This window comes from Rhincodon typus, chromosome 16, assembly GCF_021869965.1.
Source record: "Rhincodon typus isolate 14 chromosome 16, sRhiTyp1.1, whole genome shotgun sequence".
Classification (NCBI taxonomy): Eukaryota; Metazoa; Chordata; class Chondrichthyes; order Orectolobiformes; family Rhincodontidae; genus Rhincodon; species Rhincodon typus.
The window spans coordinates 26,650,214-26,668,184 of NC_063347.1; the positions used below are offsets into that span (position 1 = coordinate 26,650,214).

The window sequence follows — 17,971 nt, forward strand, 5'->3', positions numbered from 1 at the left end:
CGCTTGGGAACCCTGCAGCCCAATGGTATCAATGTGGATTTCACAAGTTTCAAAATCTCCCCTCCCCCCACCGCATCCCAAAACCAGTCCAGCTCGTCCCTGCCTCCCTAACCTGTTCTTCCTCCCACCTATCCCCTCCTCCCACCTCAAGCCGCACCTCCATCTCCTACCGACCAACCTCATCCCGCCCCCTTGACCTGTCCGTCCTCCCTGGACTGACCTATCCCCTTCCTAACTCCCTACCTACACTCACCTTTCCTGGCCCCATCCCCGCCTCTTCGACCTGTTTGTTTCCTCTCCACCTATCCTCTCCTCTATCCCTCTTCTATCCGCCTCCCACTCTCTCCCTATTTATTTCAAAACCCCCTTCCCCTCCCCCTTTTCTGATGAAGGGTCCAGGCCCGAAACGTCAGCCTCTCTGCTCCTATGATGCTGCTTGTGTTCATCCAGCCCTGCACCTTGTTGTCTATAATGGACTCCAGCATTTTCCCTATTACTGATGACAGGCTAACCACTTCTTACATTCCCTGTTTTCTCTCTACTCACCTTTTTAAATAGTGAGGTTACATTATCTACCTTCCAATCCATAGGAAGTGTTCCAAAGTCTACAGATTCTTGACAGATGACCAGTAATGCATTCACTAGTTCTAGAGCCCCTTCCTCAAGCATTCTTGGATGCAGATTACTGGGTCCTGGGGATGTATTGACCTTTAATCCTGTCAATTCTTCAGAGCATATCCCTATTATTACTCATTTCCTCAGTTCTCCCTCTCACTAGACCCTATGTTTCCCAAGCATTTTTGGACATTGTTTGTGTCCTCCTTTGTGAAGACAGAACCAAAATGTGTACTTAATTGGTCTACCATCTCTTTGTTCCTCCTTATGACATCCCCTGTTTATGTCTGTAAGAGACCTACATTTGTCTTCACTAATCTTTTTCTGTTCACATACCTATAGAACTTTTACAAACAGTTTATATGTTCTCTGCGAGCTTATCTCTCCATCTCAGTCAATCTCTTTTGTCCTCTGTTGCTGAAATCTAAACTGCTCTCCATTCCTCAAATTTATTACCTTTTTTGCCCAATTTGTATGCCCCTCCCTCGGATCTAATACTATCCCTAATTTCCCTTGTTAGCCATGACTTCCCACTTTTCCTATTTTATTTTTGTACCAGACAGGAATGAACAATTGTTACAGTTCATCCATACAGTCTTTAGATGTTTACCATTGCCGATCCAGTGTCATTCCTTTAACTAATGTTCCTCAATTTATCATATTCAACTTGCACTTCATACCATCAAAGTTTGCTTTATTTAGATTCAGGACCCTAGTCTCAGAATCAACTACATCACTCTCCATGTTAATGAAAAATTTTCATATTATAGTCACTCTTCCTATTACGGGCCTCACACAACCAGATCACTAATTATTCTTTCGTAAGTACTCAATACCCAGTCCAGAATGGCTGTTCTCCAGTTGTTTCTTCAACATATTGTTCCAGAAAACCATCTCATACACACTCCAGGAATTCCTTCTGTACGACATTGGACAGATCAAGTCTATTTGGTTCACATTCCTAGTTGCAGGGTAACCAAGTCTCCATGATTCCAACTATATCATACTCACTTATACCTAATTGTGCAATTAATTCATCCACTTTCTTGTGAATGCTCCACACATTAAGACACAAGGCCTCAAGGCAGTCTATTTAACATGCATTTTGCGCTATGCCTATGTTTGATTCTTGCCCTTGAATTCTCTGTCAATTTCCTTACTTTCCCTTCTGTCTTTTGTTTTTGCCCTCATTTCTCTCTTTTCTGTTATTCTGTATAGGTTCTCATACCACTGCCATTTTTGTTTAAACCTTCACCAACCACTCTGGCAAGTACACGCCCTAGGACATCAATTCCAGTCCTGTCCAGATGATATTCACTCAGCTTGTACTGGTCCTAATGTCTCAGGGATCTAAACCCCATCCCTGTCCCTTTGCAACTTCTGCAGCTACATTTTCATCTGATATATTCTGCTAGTTCTATTCTGACTGGCATGTGGCATGACCGGAGATCCTGAGATTACCACCATTGAGGTTCTACTTTAGCTCACTTGGCTGCATGACTGGATGGTGATGCCAACAGCATGGGTTCAATTTCTGCACTGGCTGAGGTTACCATGAAAGACTCTCCTTTTCAACCTATCCCCTCACCTGAGGGGATCAAACCACCACCAGTCATCTCCTTCTGTAGTGAGAGAGCAATTCTAGGGTCTGGTGACTTTACCTTTTTATTTTTCCTAACTCCCTACTTTGTTCTTATAGGACTTCAGTATGACGTCAGTATCATGACCACTGGCTGTTCACCCCATCCTCTCCAGAACATCCTGAAGCCATTCTGAGACATCCTTAACTCTTGGCCCCAGGAGGCAACACATCATGCTGCAGTCTCATTTGCAGCCACTGAAAACATTACCCTCACGACTGAATCCCCTATTACCATAGCCTTTGCACATTCATTCCTTCCCACCCAGACAACAGAGCCAACCGTGATGCCTTGAATTTGGTGTTGCTACTTTCCTCTGAGATGTCATTCCCCCCAACATTATCTAAAATAGTATATCTGTTTTGCAGGAAATGGCCACAAGGATTCCTGCACTGGCATTCTAATGCTATATCTCTGCCTGGCAGTGATCCATGATATTCCCAGCCTCATGGATGCTCCACAGTATCCTCAACAGCTGCTCCAGTTCAGAAATGCAGGCTTCCAGGAGCGGAAGCTGGAGACTCCTGCATATGTTCTGGTCTTGGACATCAGAAATGTGTCTAACTTCCTACATAGAGCAGGAGTATACTATAGCCTTGAACTCTCCTTTCATGACTTACCCATTTAAATTGAATCCTAACATTGCCCTTAAAATCAAATAATATCAATTTCTCTAGGGCCCTCAGCACTTTTTTCTTACAAACTGTAAACTCAATAAAAAGTGTTTACAAACTATCAGTGATAGAATTTGTATAAATGCTGACTCAAAGTCAGAGACAGACCCTTTGGTTCAACTCATACACATCAACCAAACATCCCAATCTGACCTAGTTCCACTTGCCAGCATTTGGACCACATCCCTCTAAACCTTTCCTATTCATATAAGCATCCAGATGCCTTGTAAATGTTGTAATTGTACTTGCTTCCACCACTTCCTCTTGCAGCTTATTTCATAAATGCACCACCCTCTGCATGAAAAATTACCCCTCAGAGACTTTTTAAATCTTTCCCCTCTCACCTTAAACCTATGCCCTCTGGTTTTGAACTCCTGTACCCTTGGAAAAAGACCTTAGCTATTCACCCTATCCATGCCCCTCGTGGATTTTATAAACTTATAGGTCACTCCTCAGCCTCTGACTCTCCAGGCAATGAAGCCCTCCAGCCTATTCAGCCTCTTCCTATAACTCAAGCTCTTCAGTTCCGGCAACATCCTTGTAAATCTTTTCTGCACCCTCTCAAGTTTAACAACTTCCTTCCTATAGAAGGGTGACCAGAACTGCATGCAGTATTCCAAAAGCGGCTTCACCGATGTCCTGTACAGCCACGACATGATGCCCCAACTCCTATACTCAATGCACTGACCAGTGAAGGCAAGTGTGCCAAAAACACCGCCTTCACCACCCCTTCAACCTCGACTCCACTTTCAAGGAACTATGCACCTGCACCACTAGGTCTCAAGGCAATACTCCCTAGGGCCCTATTATTCATTGTATAACCTTACCTGGTTTACCATAACAAAAATACAACACCTCACGTTTATCTAAATTAAATTCCATCTGCCACTCCTTGGCTTATTAGCCCATCTGATCAAGGTTCCGTTGTACTCTGAAATATATTTTTCACTGTCATCTCTGCCACCTATTTTGGTGTCATCTGCAAACCTACTAACCATGCCTCTTACATTCATTTCCAAATCATTTATATAAATGACAAAAAGTAATGGGCCCAGCAGATGGCACACCACTGGTCACAGGTCTTCAGTCAGAAAAGGAACCCTCTACCACCACCCTCTGTCTCCTACCTTCAAGCCAATTTTGTATGCAGTTGGCTAGCTGTCCCTGGATCCCAAGTGATATAACCTTACTAACTAGTCTACCATGCCGAATATTGTTGAAGGCCAAGGTGAAGTCCATTTAGACAACGTTGACTGCTCCATCTTCATTAATCTTCTTTGTCGCCTCTTCAAAACAATTCAAGTTAGTGACACATGATTTCCCAAGCACAAAGCTGTGCCGACAATCCCTAATCAGTCCTTGCCTTTCCAAATGCATGTAAATCCTGTCCTTCAAACTCCCCTCCAACAACTTGCCCACCACTGACGTAAGGCTCATTGGTCTATGATTCCTCGGCTTTTCCTTAACAATGGCACCACGTTAGCCAACCTCCAGTCTTCCAGTACCTCAACTGTGGCTGTTGATGATACTAATATCTCAGCAAGCAGCCCAATAATCTCTTCCCTAGCTTCCCACAAAGTTCTGGGACACATAAAATCAGATCCTGGGGATTTATCTATCTTTATTTAAGACCTTCCTAACTTCCTCTTCTGTAATATGAACTATTTTCAAGACATCATTATTTATTTCCCCAAGTTCCATAATTTCCATGACCCTTTCCACAGTAGATACTGAAGTGAAATATTTGTTTAGTTTCTCAACTATTTCCTGTGGTTCCACACATGTTGAACTTCAAGGGCCCAGTTCTCTCCCTGGTTACTCTTTTGCCCTTAATGTACTTACAGAATCTCTTTGGAGTCTCCTTAATTCTATTTGCCAAGGCTATCTCATGTCCCCTTTTTGCCCTCCTGATTTCCCTCCCAAGTACTACCGTCCTTACATTTCCTCTTGTGATTCACCCAATCCCAGCTGCCTATACCTGACACATGCCTCGTTTTTTTCTTGACCCGAGCCTCAATTTTTCTAGTAATCCAGCATTCCCCACACCTACTAATCATGCCCTTTGCTTTAACAGGAACATACTGTCTCTGAACTTTGATTATCCTATTTTTAAAGGCCTCCCACTTACCATCCATTCAGTTACCAGAAAATAGCCTTCCCCAATCAAAAAAAAAACAGCTGGGGGCCATAGGAACCAAAGCGATAGTGAGAAAAGGGGACTGGGATATCATTGCTATTACAGAATTATTTTTTCTTTTCGTTTTGGCTCAGGGATGGAGAGGACTGTCAGCTTAAAGTTCCAGATGCTGTAGGAAGGATAGAAAGGGAGGCAAGTGAGGAGGGGGAGTGGCATTTTGGTAGAGGGAGCATATTCCTGGGAGACTGTCCAATGAAAATTATATGGGTGGAACTGAGAAATAAGAAAAGGATGGTCACTTAGTTCGAATTGTATTATAGGCCACCCAGTAGTCTGTGGGAAATTGAGAAGCAAATATGTAAGGAGATCTCAGATATCTGTGAGAATAATAGGGTTGTAATTGGAGGGGATTTTAACTTTGCAAACATAGACTGGGACTATCACAGGGTTAAGGGCTTGGATGGGGAGGAATTTGTTAAGTGTGTACAAGAAAACTTCTTATTCAATATGTAGATGTAGCTATTAGAGAATACTTGACCTTCTTTTGGGAAATAAGGCAGGACAAGTGACTGAGGTATCAGTGGGGGTGTACTTTGGAGCAAGTGGTCGTAGTTCTATTAGTTTTAATAAAATTACCAAGAGAAAATACTGAATAGAGATATCTCCTAAAATATTTAACATTTTGTTTCAATTCAGTGAAAGACATCTCTTTTATAAAACTGAGAGGAGTTAGTGTTCCAATGCATTTAATTATGAAAAGAAAAAATATGAGGTTTTGTCCAAAATTCCTGACACTACAGTTTCATGGTTCCTGCATTTACTACCTGAATTATAAGGGAAAATTATTACTGGGAACAGTCCCACATGGTAGTTGGTTTAGCACCGTTTGGAAGCCTGCTGTCAAGTCAGGAAGTGGTACTTGGCCAATCAGAGCATTCCAAGTTAACATTAACATTTTCCTGACAAAAGTTTCTATTATTTTAATTCAGTTTTGAGTTTCTGGGTATTTCTAATATATATTATCTTGGGTCCTATTAAAAGACACTGGAACACGAGTAATTTACTTGGTGAATGCTTAAATTTGATGCATTTTTTATATTCAGTTAATAATTACATCATTTTTCTCCTATTTAAAAGGTCCTAATATCAGAAGGTCTTGGACGATATGCAAAAGATCCAAAATTTGTTTCAGTTACTAAACATGAACTTGCAGATGCCTGTGATATGACCATTGATGAAATGGAAAGTGCCGCGAGCAATTTATTAAATGGCAATCTTCATAATGGAACTAGTGGGGATGTGTTTCCTGTTAGGAACAGGTGTGACTATGAATTACAAGATTATTACCCAGGATACAGTGATGAGGAGACAGACACTGGGATATATGAAGAGGACCTAGGTGATGAAATGATATGCATCACCACTTTATAGCATATATTTAATGTGGAAAACTCAATTGTAGAAAAATGATGGGAGTGCCTCACAGTCAAGGAATTCTTACGGCACTAGATAGATGAAGTGACCAATAGAGTTTCTTCCAAGTGATAGCACAATGGTCCAAACTGATGGCAATCTGATCCTGTAACCTCCGTTTGTCCTCTGATACAGCAGTGTGATATGATCAGAACATGGTCATTCTAAATAAGTATGAAACAGTCAAAACCTAACAGCAAGTAAGTCATTGAAGACCAAGAAGGAAAATCTTAAAATGAAGTAAAGCCACATTTTTACCATTCAAGGCTATTGTTTTTCCTCGGTCAGAATGTCATACAACTTGTAATGTTAAAGGAAGCATTGTATTATTTCTATGACTGCAAAAGGTGAAAGGGAAGTTATTACAAAGGTGATGACAATCAAGGATGACAGATGTCATTACCTCAGAAATACATTTGGATTTACGGTTGAAAGCAAATGTTAGCATATCAAAAGATTTGAAACCATCAGACATATCTTTTCACTTCAAGTTTGTCATGCAAATATGAACCATTCTGAACAACTTTTTAAAATCCAAGCAGATCTGAAAAAATATCTTTTTTTAAGGGGGGTACGGAGGAGTACAAAATTATTAGTGTTTTTTTTTCTGAAATATTTTGAGAGTTTACATAGGATATATCATTTTTGTCTTACTGCATTATCTGCTGTTGTGGAGAGAAAACCTAATTTTCTTGTTAAGAAAACTCTGGTCAACCTACATTGGAAATGGCATTCATCTCACTTTCAAAGTTAATTAAAAGTAGTTTCCTTCAGTTGCAAAGTAGAGAAATTGTATATGGTTGTAACATAAAGATAACAAATTTGTATTTGTAAAGAGATGTTCTATATTTTGTAGTTCTGGTACTGTAACTGATAATCAGCAATATTTATGGTTCCAAATTATTGTCACTTATTCTATAGATTACTGTTATTTTTTAATAGGAGTACAAATTCATAAGTAAATGTACTGATAGAGCTGCCTTTTATTTGAGTATGATGCAAGTTTAACTTTAGAGTTTGTGCAAAGTCTGGAGCCAAAGGAAAATCTTTGGCAAGCAATTATTAATTAAGGTAAAATGTAAAAACTAACTTTACACAGGATATGCAAAGATGATTTACTTGCACTCTTACTTGGAATGACTAATATTTAAAAATATTTAAATCTTTAGTACATCCATTTTTTTCCTAAATCATTTATAGCATCTGAAAGTTTTCATTGCAACACTCATTTTACTAAAAGCTAGTTTACTGAAATAACATCATTTGACATGAATTTCAACCTGCAAAATCTGAGCAGCTCCTTTTAGTTTTTTTGATCTGGGTGGTTTTAGAAACACAATCTGATTTTTGCATATCTTGTTTAACACTTTCTCATTTGTAGAACAACTTGCAGTCAAGATGTATAATTCTGTTATCCACTGAGGTTAGCTATATATTTCTGTTAATGTAATTATTAGTATTCCCAATTCACTGCTGAGGGCTATAACTGCATGCATCCCAAGATAAAGTTCCTTTTGTGACTGTCCTTCAAATGACATTTATCAACATATATGTCAGTAGTCTCAGTTTAGTTTAAACTAAACATGCCCATTTATACACTTTACTTCTAATGCACAAAATACTTCACAGAGCAGGTCTTTCTGAATTATCCAACGATGCTTTTTTGCTATGTACGTTTTCAGAATTTTTAATATATATTTTAAATGATGGCCTGTTTAGGTTGCAGGTACATCATGAGTAGCAGCCACTAAAATCTTTTAAACTGTATGCATTTTTAAACACTTCTATATATTCTATTAGTAACAAAAACTAAAACAAGATATTTTACCTCAGTCAGGGATATATAGGGTTTTAAACTATTTTTATTTCATACCCAGGGTATTCTTGATCTTCAGCATGGTGGAATAGCAACCTATGATTGCACAACTCTTTCCTTGTGCGCAATCTTCATGACTACTTTTATATGAAGTAAGCCTTTTGTGTAGTATGGTATTTGTATATTCAGTTTCTAAGGTTGATTATTTTGTGATTGTACGTATGGTACAGTAAGGTCTGTATATGTATTTTCCATACCACCATACCATAGTGCTGGAAATGTATATACACACAGTGTATATTTCTGTAAGACAGCATTGGAAATATATTGGCATTGAAACTCAAGTAAAATCAAGTTAATTTCTCATGAAACAAGGCTGAACTGTCATTACTGTGAAAATTATAGGTGACCCTTGGTCTTTCAGTACTTTTCCTTTAGTCCTAAAAGAATTTGCTGTTCTTCACATTACATCATTATAAATTTATTTTTCACAAAAATACAGAAGTAAATATTTAATTAGATTATAGCTTTTGTAATATTTGTTCTTGCATATCTTTACCTGTCATGTACAATGAATTTTTTCTGACACGCCTACCACATCTTAAATATTGAAAGTGCTGGAGATGATCAGCAAGACCGGCAGAATCTATGGAGAAAAGAAGTTAGCATTTCAAGTCCAATGACCCTTTGTCAGATGTCACTGGACTGGAAACATTAACTGTTGATCTCTCCACAAATGCTGTCAAATTTTCTGAGTTTCTCAACATTTTGTTTTTGTTTCTGCCACATCTGATAATTCTTTAAGGTGTCTGCTATTGCCTAACTCATATTTGGGTTGTACACACTATAACTTAATTTGTCTTAAGGAACAGAACGCATTGATAAGTTTTCCTGTATAAAATAAACAAGTAATTAAAGTGTGTCCCAGAAATTTGCCATTTGCTACATAGCACATGGTACTTCAAATGTTGAACATTACTTGTAAGTTAAGCATGCACAAAAACAATTAAAAGTGATGCAGCCGTTTAAGAATACTGTTTGGTTTAATTTAGTATGGTTGAATTTATTTTAATAGGCCCAGGAGGAAGACACTTTCGAGTCCGATATAACTCTTCTTCGTAACTTCATCATTCCAAAAAAAAAGTCATAATGAACTTCAAAAATTAACTAAATCTCACCACAGATGCTACCAGACCTGCTGAGTTTCTATTTCATATCCCTAGCATTTACACAGTGCTTTTATATGTGACACTAAGTCGTCTAGAGACATATTTAGTCAGATGATCAAAACCTTAGGTTTTAAGGAGAGTATTAAAAATGGAGAGGTAAAGAGGTACTAAGGTAGAAATTCCGGAGCTTCGGGCCAAGGTCAGATAAAAGCCCACTGTCAGTGGTGCAGCTATTAAAATCAAGGATGCTCAAGAAGGCAGAATTTAAACTGTGCAAATATCTTGGCAGGTTGGAAGGCAGAGTAAGGCCATGTTCTAGTTGAAACAGTTTAGCAATTTTATGATTTTAAAATTCTTAGTTGAAGTGGTGATTTGGACGTTACTAGAAAGAATTCTGAGGGACAGACTATATCAGCATTTGGAAAGATTCAGATTAATCAGCGATAGCCAACAGTGACCTATTAAGAGAAGGCTGTGCTTAACATACGTGATTGAATTTTTTGAGGAGGTATCAAGAATGTTGCTGACGGTCATGCATTTGACATATTCCATTTGGACTTTAGCAAGGCTTTAGATAACATCCCTCATAGTAAACTGATCAAGAAAGAGCCCATGAGATCCAAGGCAAAGTGGCACATGGGATCTAAAATTCGCTGAGAGGGAGGAAGCAAAGGGTGATGGTAGAGAGATGTTTATGTGACTGGAAGTCTGTTTCCAGTGCAGTTCCACAGGGCTCTGTGCTAGGGAATTTGTTGTAACAATTTAGATTTAAATGCAGGAGATATGATCAAGAAGTTCACAGACAATATAAAAATTGGTAGGGTGGTAAATAGTGAGGAGAATAGCCATAAACTGCAAGAAAATATCAATGGACTGGTCAACTGGATTGAGCAGTGGTAAATAGAATTCAACCAGAAAAGTGTGAGGTAATGCATTTGGGGAGGGCTAACAAGGCAAAGGATTACATTGTGAATGGTAGGACCTTGGAAAGTCCATTCAATCTTTGGTATCTATGGATTTGCTACCCACAAATCTGCATTTTTGTGAGGTAAACCTCAGAATCCATTCTGAATTCTTTCAGAGGCTTTGAGCCAAACCAAAAAGATTTAAAACACCTCCAAAAAAGCAGGTATGTGTACAGATGTATTCCTCCACACATACCTCCTGCACCATCTGGGTGTGAGCATTCATTAATGCTTTTAGAGCAACAAAGGGCATGTTTATGTTTATTTGGTGGGCGTACTGGATACATAGGTAGTATGTATGTAGATACACTTAGTAGTATTCACTTTTTTTTTGTTTTATATAGGAAGTCAGTTCCCCCATTCCTCTTGGGTAATGAGGACCAAGTGTACTGAAGATCAAAGACACCTTGGTGTGCGTATCCACAGATCCCTGATGGTAGCAGGACAGATAGATAAGATGGTTAAGAAGGCATATGTGATACTTGTAGTCTATGCTTCGGCTAACAAATGCAAGAACAAAGAAGTTATGCTGGAACTTTGGTCAGGGCAGAGCTGGAGTAGTGTTATATAATGTGTACAGTTCTGACCACTACATTAATGGAAGGATATAACTTCACCCTCTCTAGTGAAGAGAAAATTTACCAGGATGCTGTCAGGGCTAGAGGGTCTGAACTATGAAGGAAGACTGGATAGGCTGGGGTTGTTTTCTTTAGAGTAGTGAAGACTGAGAGGGGACCTAACAGAGGTGTGTAAGGTTATGAAGGCTGTAGCTAGGGTGGATAAAGCGTTATCCATTAGCAAACTGGTCAATAACAGGGGGCCATAGGTTCAAGCTGAGATGTAGAAGGCTAAGAGGAGAGTTGAGATGAATTTTTTTTCACTCGGACAATAGTGGGACTCTGAAATTCACTGTCTAAAAGAATGGTTGAGTCAAAAACTCTTGACATTTAAGTAGCATTTGGATGTTCACATTCACTGCACTACCATAGTCACAAGGGCTATGTACCAAGTGCTGGAAAATGGGATTAATGTAGTTAAATCTTTATTGACTACACAGATATGATAGACCAAGTAGATGTTTACAGCATAGAAGACTGAGTCAAACTTTTCTCAACAGTTGAATATCTGAATAAGGCTACAGCAGTTCCGGTTAAGCTATTATAAATCAATCACAAGTTTGGATATTAACAAAGGGGTTATGCTATACATGTATTTTGCATAACTGATGCATAAGCAAACCAAAGCCCTTTTCATTTTGCATAGGTTTGAACAAATGATATCAGACATAACATCAGAGACAATATTAAGTGAAATACATGATATTTAATGTGATTAACTAACTAAATGAAGGAAAATTTCATTGAAAGTGAAAGGATGCAAGATATACATTAGGTTCAAAAATGTTCTATTTTGTACCAATTACGTCATTAACAAAAATTTGGGGGTTTTCCCCTTTTATTGAGTACAATTTTAAATATTCTACTTTTAGTCCATTGGTGAAAAATATCAACTTTAGGAGAGAATTTAAATGTGTATCACCTTTTCATGGTTGGAAGTTTAAGATTTGTGTTTATAAACAGGAACATCCTTGTCACAGAGCACTGGACACCCTTTGATGATGTCAGCAGCCTTCTCAGCCAACATGATTGTGGGGGCATTTAAATTGCCACTAACAACACTTGGCATTATAGAAGAATCAACAACCCGCAGGTTCTCCACCCCTATAACTCTAGTCTCAGGGTCAACAACTGCCATGGGATCAGAAGGTTGGCCCATTTTACAGGTGCACGATGGATGGTAGGCACTATCAGCTTTCTCTCTCACAAAAGAATCAATTTCCTTATCTGTTTGGATATGGCTTCCAGGTGTGATCTCTGGACCACGGAATCTATCAAATGCCTTTTGAGCAAAAATTTCCCTGCTTAGCTTCACTGATTCACGGAGTTCCAGGACATCAGTTTCTGCAAAAATGATCAATTACTTCAATGAGACAAGAAGTTAAAACTAAAAGTAATTTGAGACAAATATGTAAACATAAATCAGAAGCATATTTTGTTCTAAATGAATGTGTTTTATCCACTAAGAGCAAAATTCTGCAACTAAGACTTTCTTGTCAAAATTCCTTAGAAGAACTCTTTTTATGTTGAAACATTTCCTTTGGAAGGGTCAAATATGGAAGTGATTCCCATTTCAGCACACATGGGACCCAGAGTGGTATTTTGCTGGTCTAGCCCATTCCCAACAGTTTTCAGCCTAATCAGAGGGCCAGCAGCTCAGTGGAGCCATTGCTACCAGTAGTGGCAATTTCAGAGGATCCAGATGTATGAGGAGGTGCACTTCACTGGCAGGGCACCCTTGAAGAGATTTCAGGTAAATTAAGGAAGTCACAATTGGAATTAGGGGTATCATGCAGTACTGGCAACACTGATGTCACAGTGGCAGCCACTGTCTCCAAAGACCTTTTCATGGGCCAGGATGTGCACATAAAGCGTGGCCCTCATCCTGAGCCCTGGCTATTGGCTGACCACCAGCTTTTGCTGAGTTGTCACCACACTCCATCAGTTTTTCACTGCTGGCAAAATGGCAGGACATCAATTTCCCAACTACCCCTCCTCTCCCTTCCCGCACCATTCAGCCAGCCTTTCCATAAATGGCCTAAAAAAATTCCAGCCATTGATGCTAACCAATGCTGAGAAAACCACAATGGTTCATATTTTCAAGTAAATTCCACTTTTTAAAAAAAAGTAGGTTATTTATAGTTTATGCCATGTCACCAAATGTAAGAATAGTGATTTTTTAAAAATTCATTTACAGGATGAGGGCATCGCTGGCTAGGCAGCATTAATTGCCCATCCTTAATTGTCCAGGGCAGTTAAGAGTCAACCACATGGCTGTAGGTTTGGAGTCACATGTAGGCCAGACCATGCAAGGACGGCAGTTTCCTTCCCTAAAGGACATTAGTGAGCCAGATGGGTTTTTCCAACAATCGGCAATGATTCACGGTCATCATTAGACTATGAATTCCAGATATTTATTGAATTCAAATTCCACTATCTGCCATGGCAGGATTTGAACCCAGATCCCCAGAATGTTATCGGGGTCTCTAGATTAACAGTCCAGTGATAATACCACCAGTGATAATGCCATCACCTCCCTCTTTAATTTGACTGTAAAATAGAAAAATATATCTACCTGTAGATAAGTAGTTTGGTTCAATAATTGGATGGTCTGTGGGGTTTGCACTCTTGAGCTTCATCCAACCAACACTTGTGGGTCTCATTGGGCCCACGTGAACCTGATAAAAGAGTCAAATAAAATATTTTGAAGAACTCAAAAGATCAGCTTGAAGGTACACAGTACTCCACAGTAGGCCATGTTTTTGATAAGATGTCAGCTAAGGAAATAATGATTCAATAAAAATACACAGACGGGGTTCTGTGCCCAGTAGCAAACTAAGCTTCAAACATCCTTTTAAACACAAAACACACCAAATACATGAAACAATGAAAATCAAAATAGGTGAGCCTTTGGTGATAAATCACTGAGCCAAGTCCATAGACAATTTTAATCTTGTTACTATCTCTGTTAGATATTAACAGCAAACTTGGAAGGTTTTCCATTGGTATGATAAGTCTTGTGTAAAGGTCTAATTAGCTTTCAACAGATTACACAAAATTCACTCATTTAACCATTTTTGCTCCATTAAATGTTCTCTTCCCCTTTTGTGTGTGAAGCATTTCAGATTACTGCTTAGCTCAGAGGATCAATGGGCTATGCACCAAACTGTCTTTATCCAATCTTCTATTCCATGTTAACCTAATTGACATTGATCAATTTGACGTAATGTTCTGGCGCTAAAATCACATGTATTTTCTGCCGTTCTATCTTGAATGTCTTCGTCATTTCTTGATATTTGTAACAGTTGGGCTCAATAAACTTTTCAAATCACTACATTCAATTACCTAAAAGGGACTGACAGCTTAAAAAGAAAATTCAAATAGGCCAAAAGTAACAGAATAAAACAAAAGGTCATATATGTTTCAGTGAGCAAAGCTATACACATAGTAAACCCTTTCAGACCAAGCACTTTACATTGTCACCGTAGTCATGCAATTTTCCTGGACTTAGTCCAAAGTGATTCTTAGCTCCTGAGGGTTTACTTCTGTCCTTTTCCATGCCCACCCTAGTCCCTACTAACCCCAGATCTGGTTTCCACAGTGAGGGCTTTTTCCTACAGCTTCTTCTTCTAACACAAGCTAAGCAAATCTTCCAGTCTTGTTTCAATTCGTTCTGCAAAGATTTCCATTTGATTGCAAGTTTCCACCCATATACCTGCACAGTTAGCCGTAGCAATACTCAGCTTCTAGCTGCTCTCTCTTTCCTGGAACACTGCACTGCCCGAGAAATTCAGTGACTTGTTTTTAAAGAAGAAACTTGCAATGCGTTCTTACAATGGCTTTCCAAGGTCTCTTGCCCCTCCCAAAGCCTATTTCAAAGGTCATAGTCTAGTGATAGTCACTAAACCCAAACTTGCTTTAATCTTGAAAGTAGATGGATAGGTTAAAGCATAATCTTTTGCAGCCTAACATGGTCAATACCTTCTCGGGACTTTGAAAAAGAGCACTCTAACCACAGTAAACATATATGCTGCTCTCATTATTGCCAAGAGTAAACACCTTATGCCTTCTTTCCAACAAATAACTTGGACCTCCCTTTAAACATTAACAGGCAAGCTACACAGGCCTGTTGCTTAGTTCATTTCAGAACAGGTCACACGATTGCATTCATTTTCACCCTGAAGAAAGATTCAGTCCCAAACATAATCTGACAAGCATTATAGCTGTAATATAATTCTTTGCAGTTGTCTGTATTATACGTATTTTTTTACCTTACATGACTCTATTCAATAAGGTTATACAGCAGCTTGTCTTTTTTCACTCACTGACGTGACTGGCTGGGTCAGCATTAATTGCCCATCCCTAGGTGCCCTGAGGTGGTGGTGGTGGGCTGCCCTCTTGAACTGCTGCAATCCCCATAGTGTAGATACACTCACAATGCCACCACTAAGGAAGGAGTTCCAGGATTTTGATCCAGTGACACTGAGGAACAGCAAAATATTGTCAACTCAGAATGGTGTAGGGGAACTTGTAGGTGATGATGTTTCATGTAGCGTAGTTGCGGTCATGAAATTAGAACGTGCTATCAAATCAGCCACGGGGAATTTCTTCAATGCATCTTGTGGATGGTACACAGTGCTGCTATTGAGCATGGGCAGTGGCAGGAATGAGTATTTATGATGTGGTGCTAATTAAGCAGGTTCCATTGTCCTGGATGGTGTCAAGCTTCTCAAGTGTTGTTGAAGCTCTATTCATTCCAGGCAAGTTGGGAGCATTTCATCACACTCTTGGGGTATATCTTGCAGAAGGCTTGGACAGGCCTTGGGGAGTCAGGAGGTGAGTTACTTATTGTGGTTGGTCGGCTCGCCGAGCTGGTTCATTGTTCCGCAGACGTTTCATTACCCTGCTGGGTAACATTATCAGTGCAGCCTCTGATGAAGTGCTGTTGTGTTTTCCCACCTATTATTTAAACTTTGGTGTCCGTTGAGCTGGATTACCTCACTTCCAGTTTTTCTTCGCAATAGAGTGTATATGGGGTCGAGCTCTATGTGTTTATTGATGACTTTCTTAGTGGAGTATCAGGCTTCTAGAAATTCCCATGCTTGTCTCTGCTTTGCCTGTCCCAGTATCCTAGTGTTGTCCCAATCAAATTGGTGGTTCTTGTTATCCAAGTGGATGGAGATGAGTGAGTATTGGTAGTGTCTTTTTGTTGCCAATTGATGTTCATGTATCCTAGTGGTTAATTTCCTTCGTGTTTGTCGCAGTCTTTGCAGGGAATCTTGTATATGACATTGGCCCTGTCCATAGTGGGTAGTGGGTTTTTGATTCAGGTGAGCAGTTATCGTAGAGATGATATGGGTTTGTGTGCTACTCTGATGCCCAGTGGGTGTAGGAGTCTTGTGGTCAGTTCAGATGTGTTCCCGACATAAGCGTGGTGAGTGTGTCAGGGCTGGTGTCTCCTCTAATTTGGTGTGGTCTGAACTGACTGCAAGACTCCTATGACCACTGGGCATCAGAGTAGCACACAAACCCCCATCAACCCTATGCTAACTGCTCACTGGGACCAAAGACCCACTACGGACAGGACCAATGTCATATACAAGATTCCCTGAAAAGACTGTGACAAACAGGAAGGAAATTAACCACAAGGGTACACGAACATCAATTGGCAACAAAAAGACACGACCAATACTCACTCATCTCCATCCACATGGATAAGGAGAACCACCAATTTGATTAGGATGACACCATTGCAAAGGAAAACCAGAAGTGACGTAATCCAGCTCAACGGACACCAAAGTATAAATAACAGACGGGAAGACACAACAGCGCTTCATCGGAGGCTGCACTGATGATGTTACCCAGCAGGGTAATGAATCGTCTGCGGAACAATGAACCAGCTCAGCGAGCCAACCAACCGCAATCCGAGCTACAAATCGACTCTAAAATCTTGGTGAGTTACTTACTCCAGGATTCCTAGTCTCTGACCTGTTCTCTGCATTTATATGGCTAGTCATATCAATTTTTGGTCAATGGTAACATCCCCCGGGAATTAGGGCCAGGCCATTCAGGAGAGATGTTAGGAAGCATTTCTATACTGAAAGGGTGGTACATGTTTGGCATTCTATTCCATAAATGGCAGTGCATGCTAGGTCAGTTGTTAATTTTAAATCTGAGGTAGATAATTTTCTTTTAAGCGAAGATATTAAGGGATATGGGCTAAAGGCAGGCATATTGAGTTAGGCCACAGAGCAGCCATGATCTCATTGAATGGTGGAGCAGGCTCAAGGGGCTGAATGGCGTACTCATGTTCCAATGTTCCCTATGATTCTACAGTCACCAGTCAAGGAAAACAATCTATCTATATCACAAAAGAAAATGCAAGGTTCTGATCATAATGTACATCACTATATTTTAACTTATAATTTGCTTGCTTACAATCTTTCTAAAATATTTCTAGGTTAATAAATAGGTCATGCAAATGGCCTAATATCTTTCCAATTCTACTTATAAGAGTTCTTAGAAATAAGTGCGCAAGAACATTAAGGCTAAAAACAGTCTTTGCTTGCTCTTTCTGTCGAAAAGCATTTATCTCAGCCAGTTAACATTATCAACTTAATCAGAACTTGCAGAATTACTAAAATGAATGTCTATACTGCCACAATATGCACCATCACTTTAGCCCTGGAATTCAACACATTAAACAACATTTTCAAGCTAAGTTGAATTAAACCAGTCCATTGAACTATTGCGTAAACAAGCATTTCCAAATTTTTACTGTGGATAGCAAGAAAGATCTGGTATAACAAGGTGTAGAGCTGGATGAACACAGCAGGCCAAGCAGCATCAGAGGAGCAGGATTTCC

The 17,971-nt window shown here is 39.5% G+C and overlaps 2 protein-coding genes across 2 annotated transcripts in view; one reads left to right on the forward strand and one right to left on the reverse strand.

The window, feature by feature from the left end:
• The window catches only part of cacna1da (calcium channel, voltage-dependent, L type, alpha 1D subunit, a), a 504,619-nt gene extending 495,894 nt beyond the window's left edge, over positions 1-8,725 (forward strand). The window contains exon 48 of the mRNA XM_048606392.1: positions 6,204-8,725. Within this exon, the coding sequence (XP_048462349.1) occupies positions 6,204-6,497 (294 nt within the window). The 3' untranslated portion in view covers positions 6,498-8,725. The remainder of the gene's footprint in view (positions 1-6,203) is intronic.
• A 672-nt stretch (positions 8,726-9,397) lies between these two features.
• chdh (choline dehydrogenase) overlaps positions 9,398-17,971 on the reverse strand; it is a 70,467-nt gene continuing 61,893 nt past the window's right edge. The window contains exons 6-7 of the mRNA XM_048606723.1: positions 13,682-13,784; positions 9,398-12,450 (exon numbers count right to left, since the gene is read on the reverse strand). Coding sequence (XP_048462680.1) covers positions 12,047-12,450; positions 13,682-13,784 — 507 coding nt within the window. The 3' untranslated portion in view covers positions 9,398-12,046. The remainder of the gene's footprint in view (positions 12,451-13,681; positions 13,785-17,971) is intronic.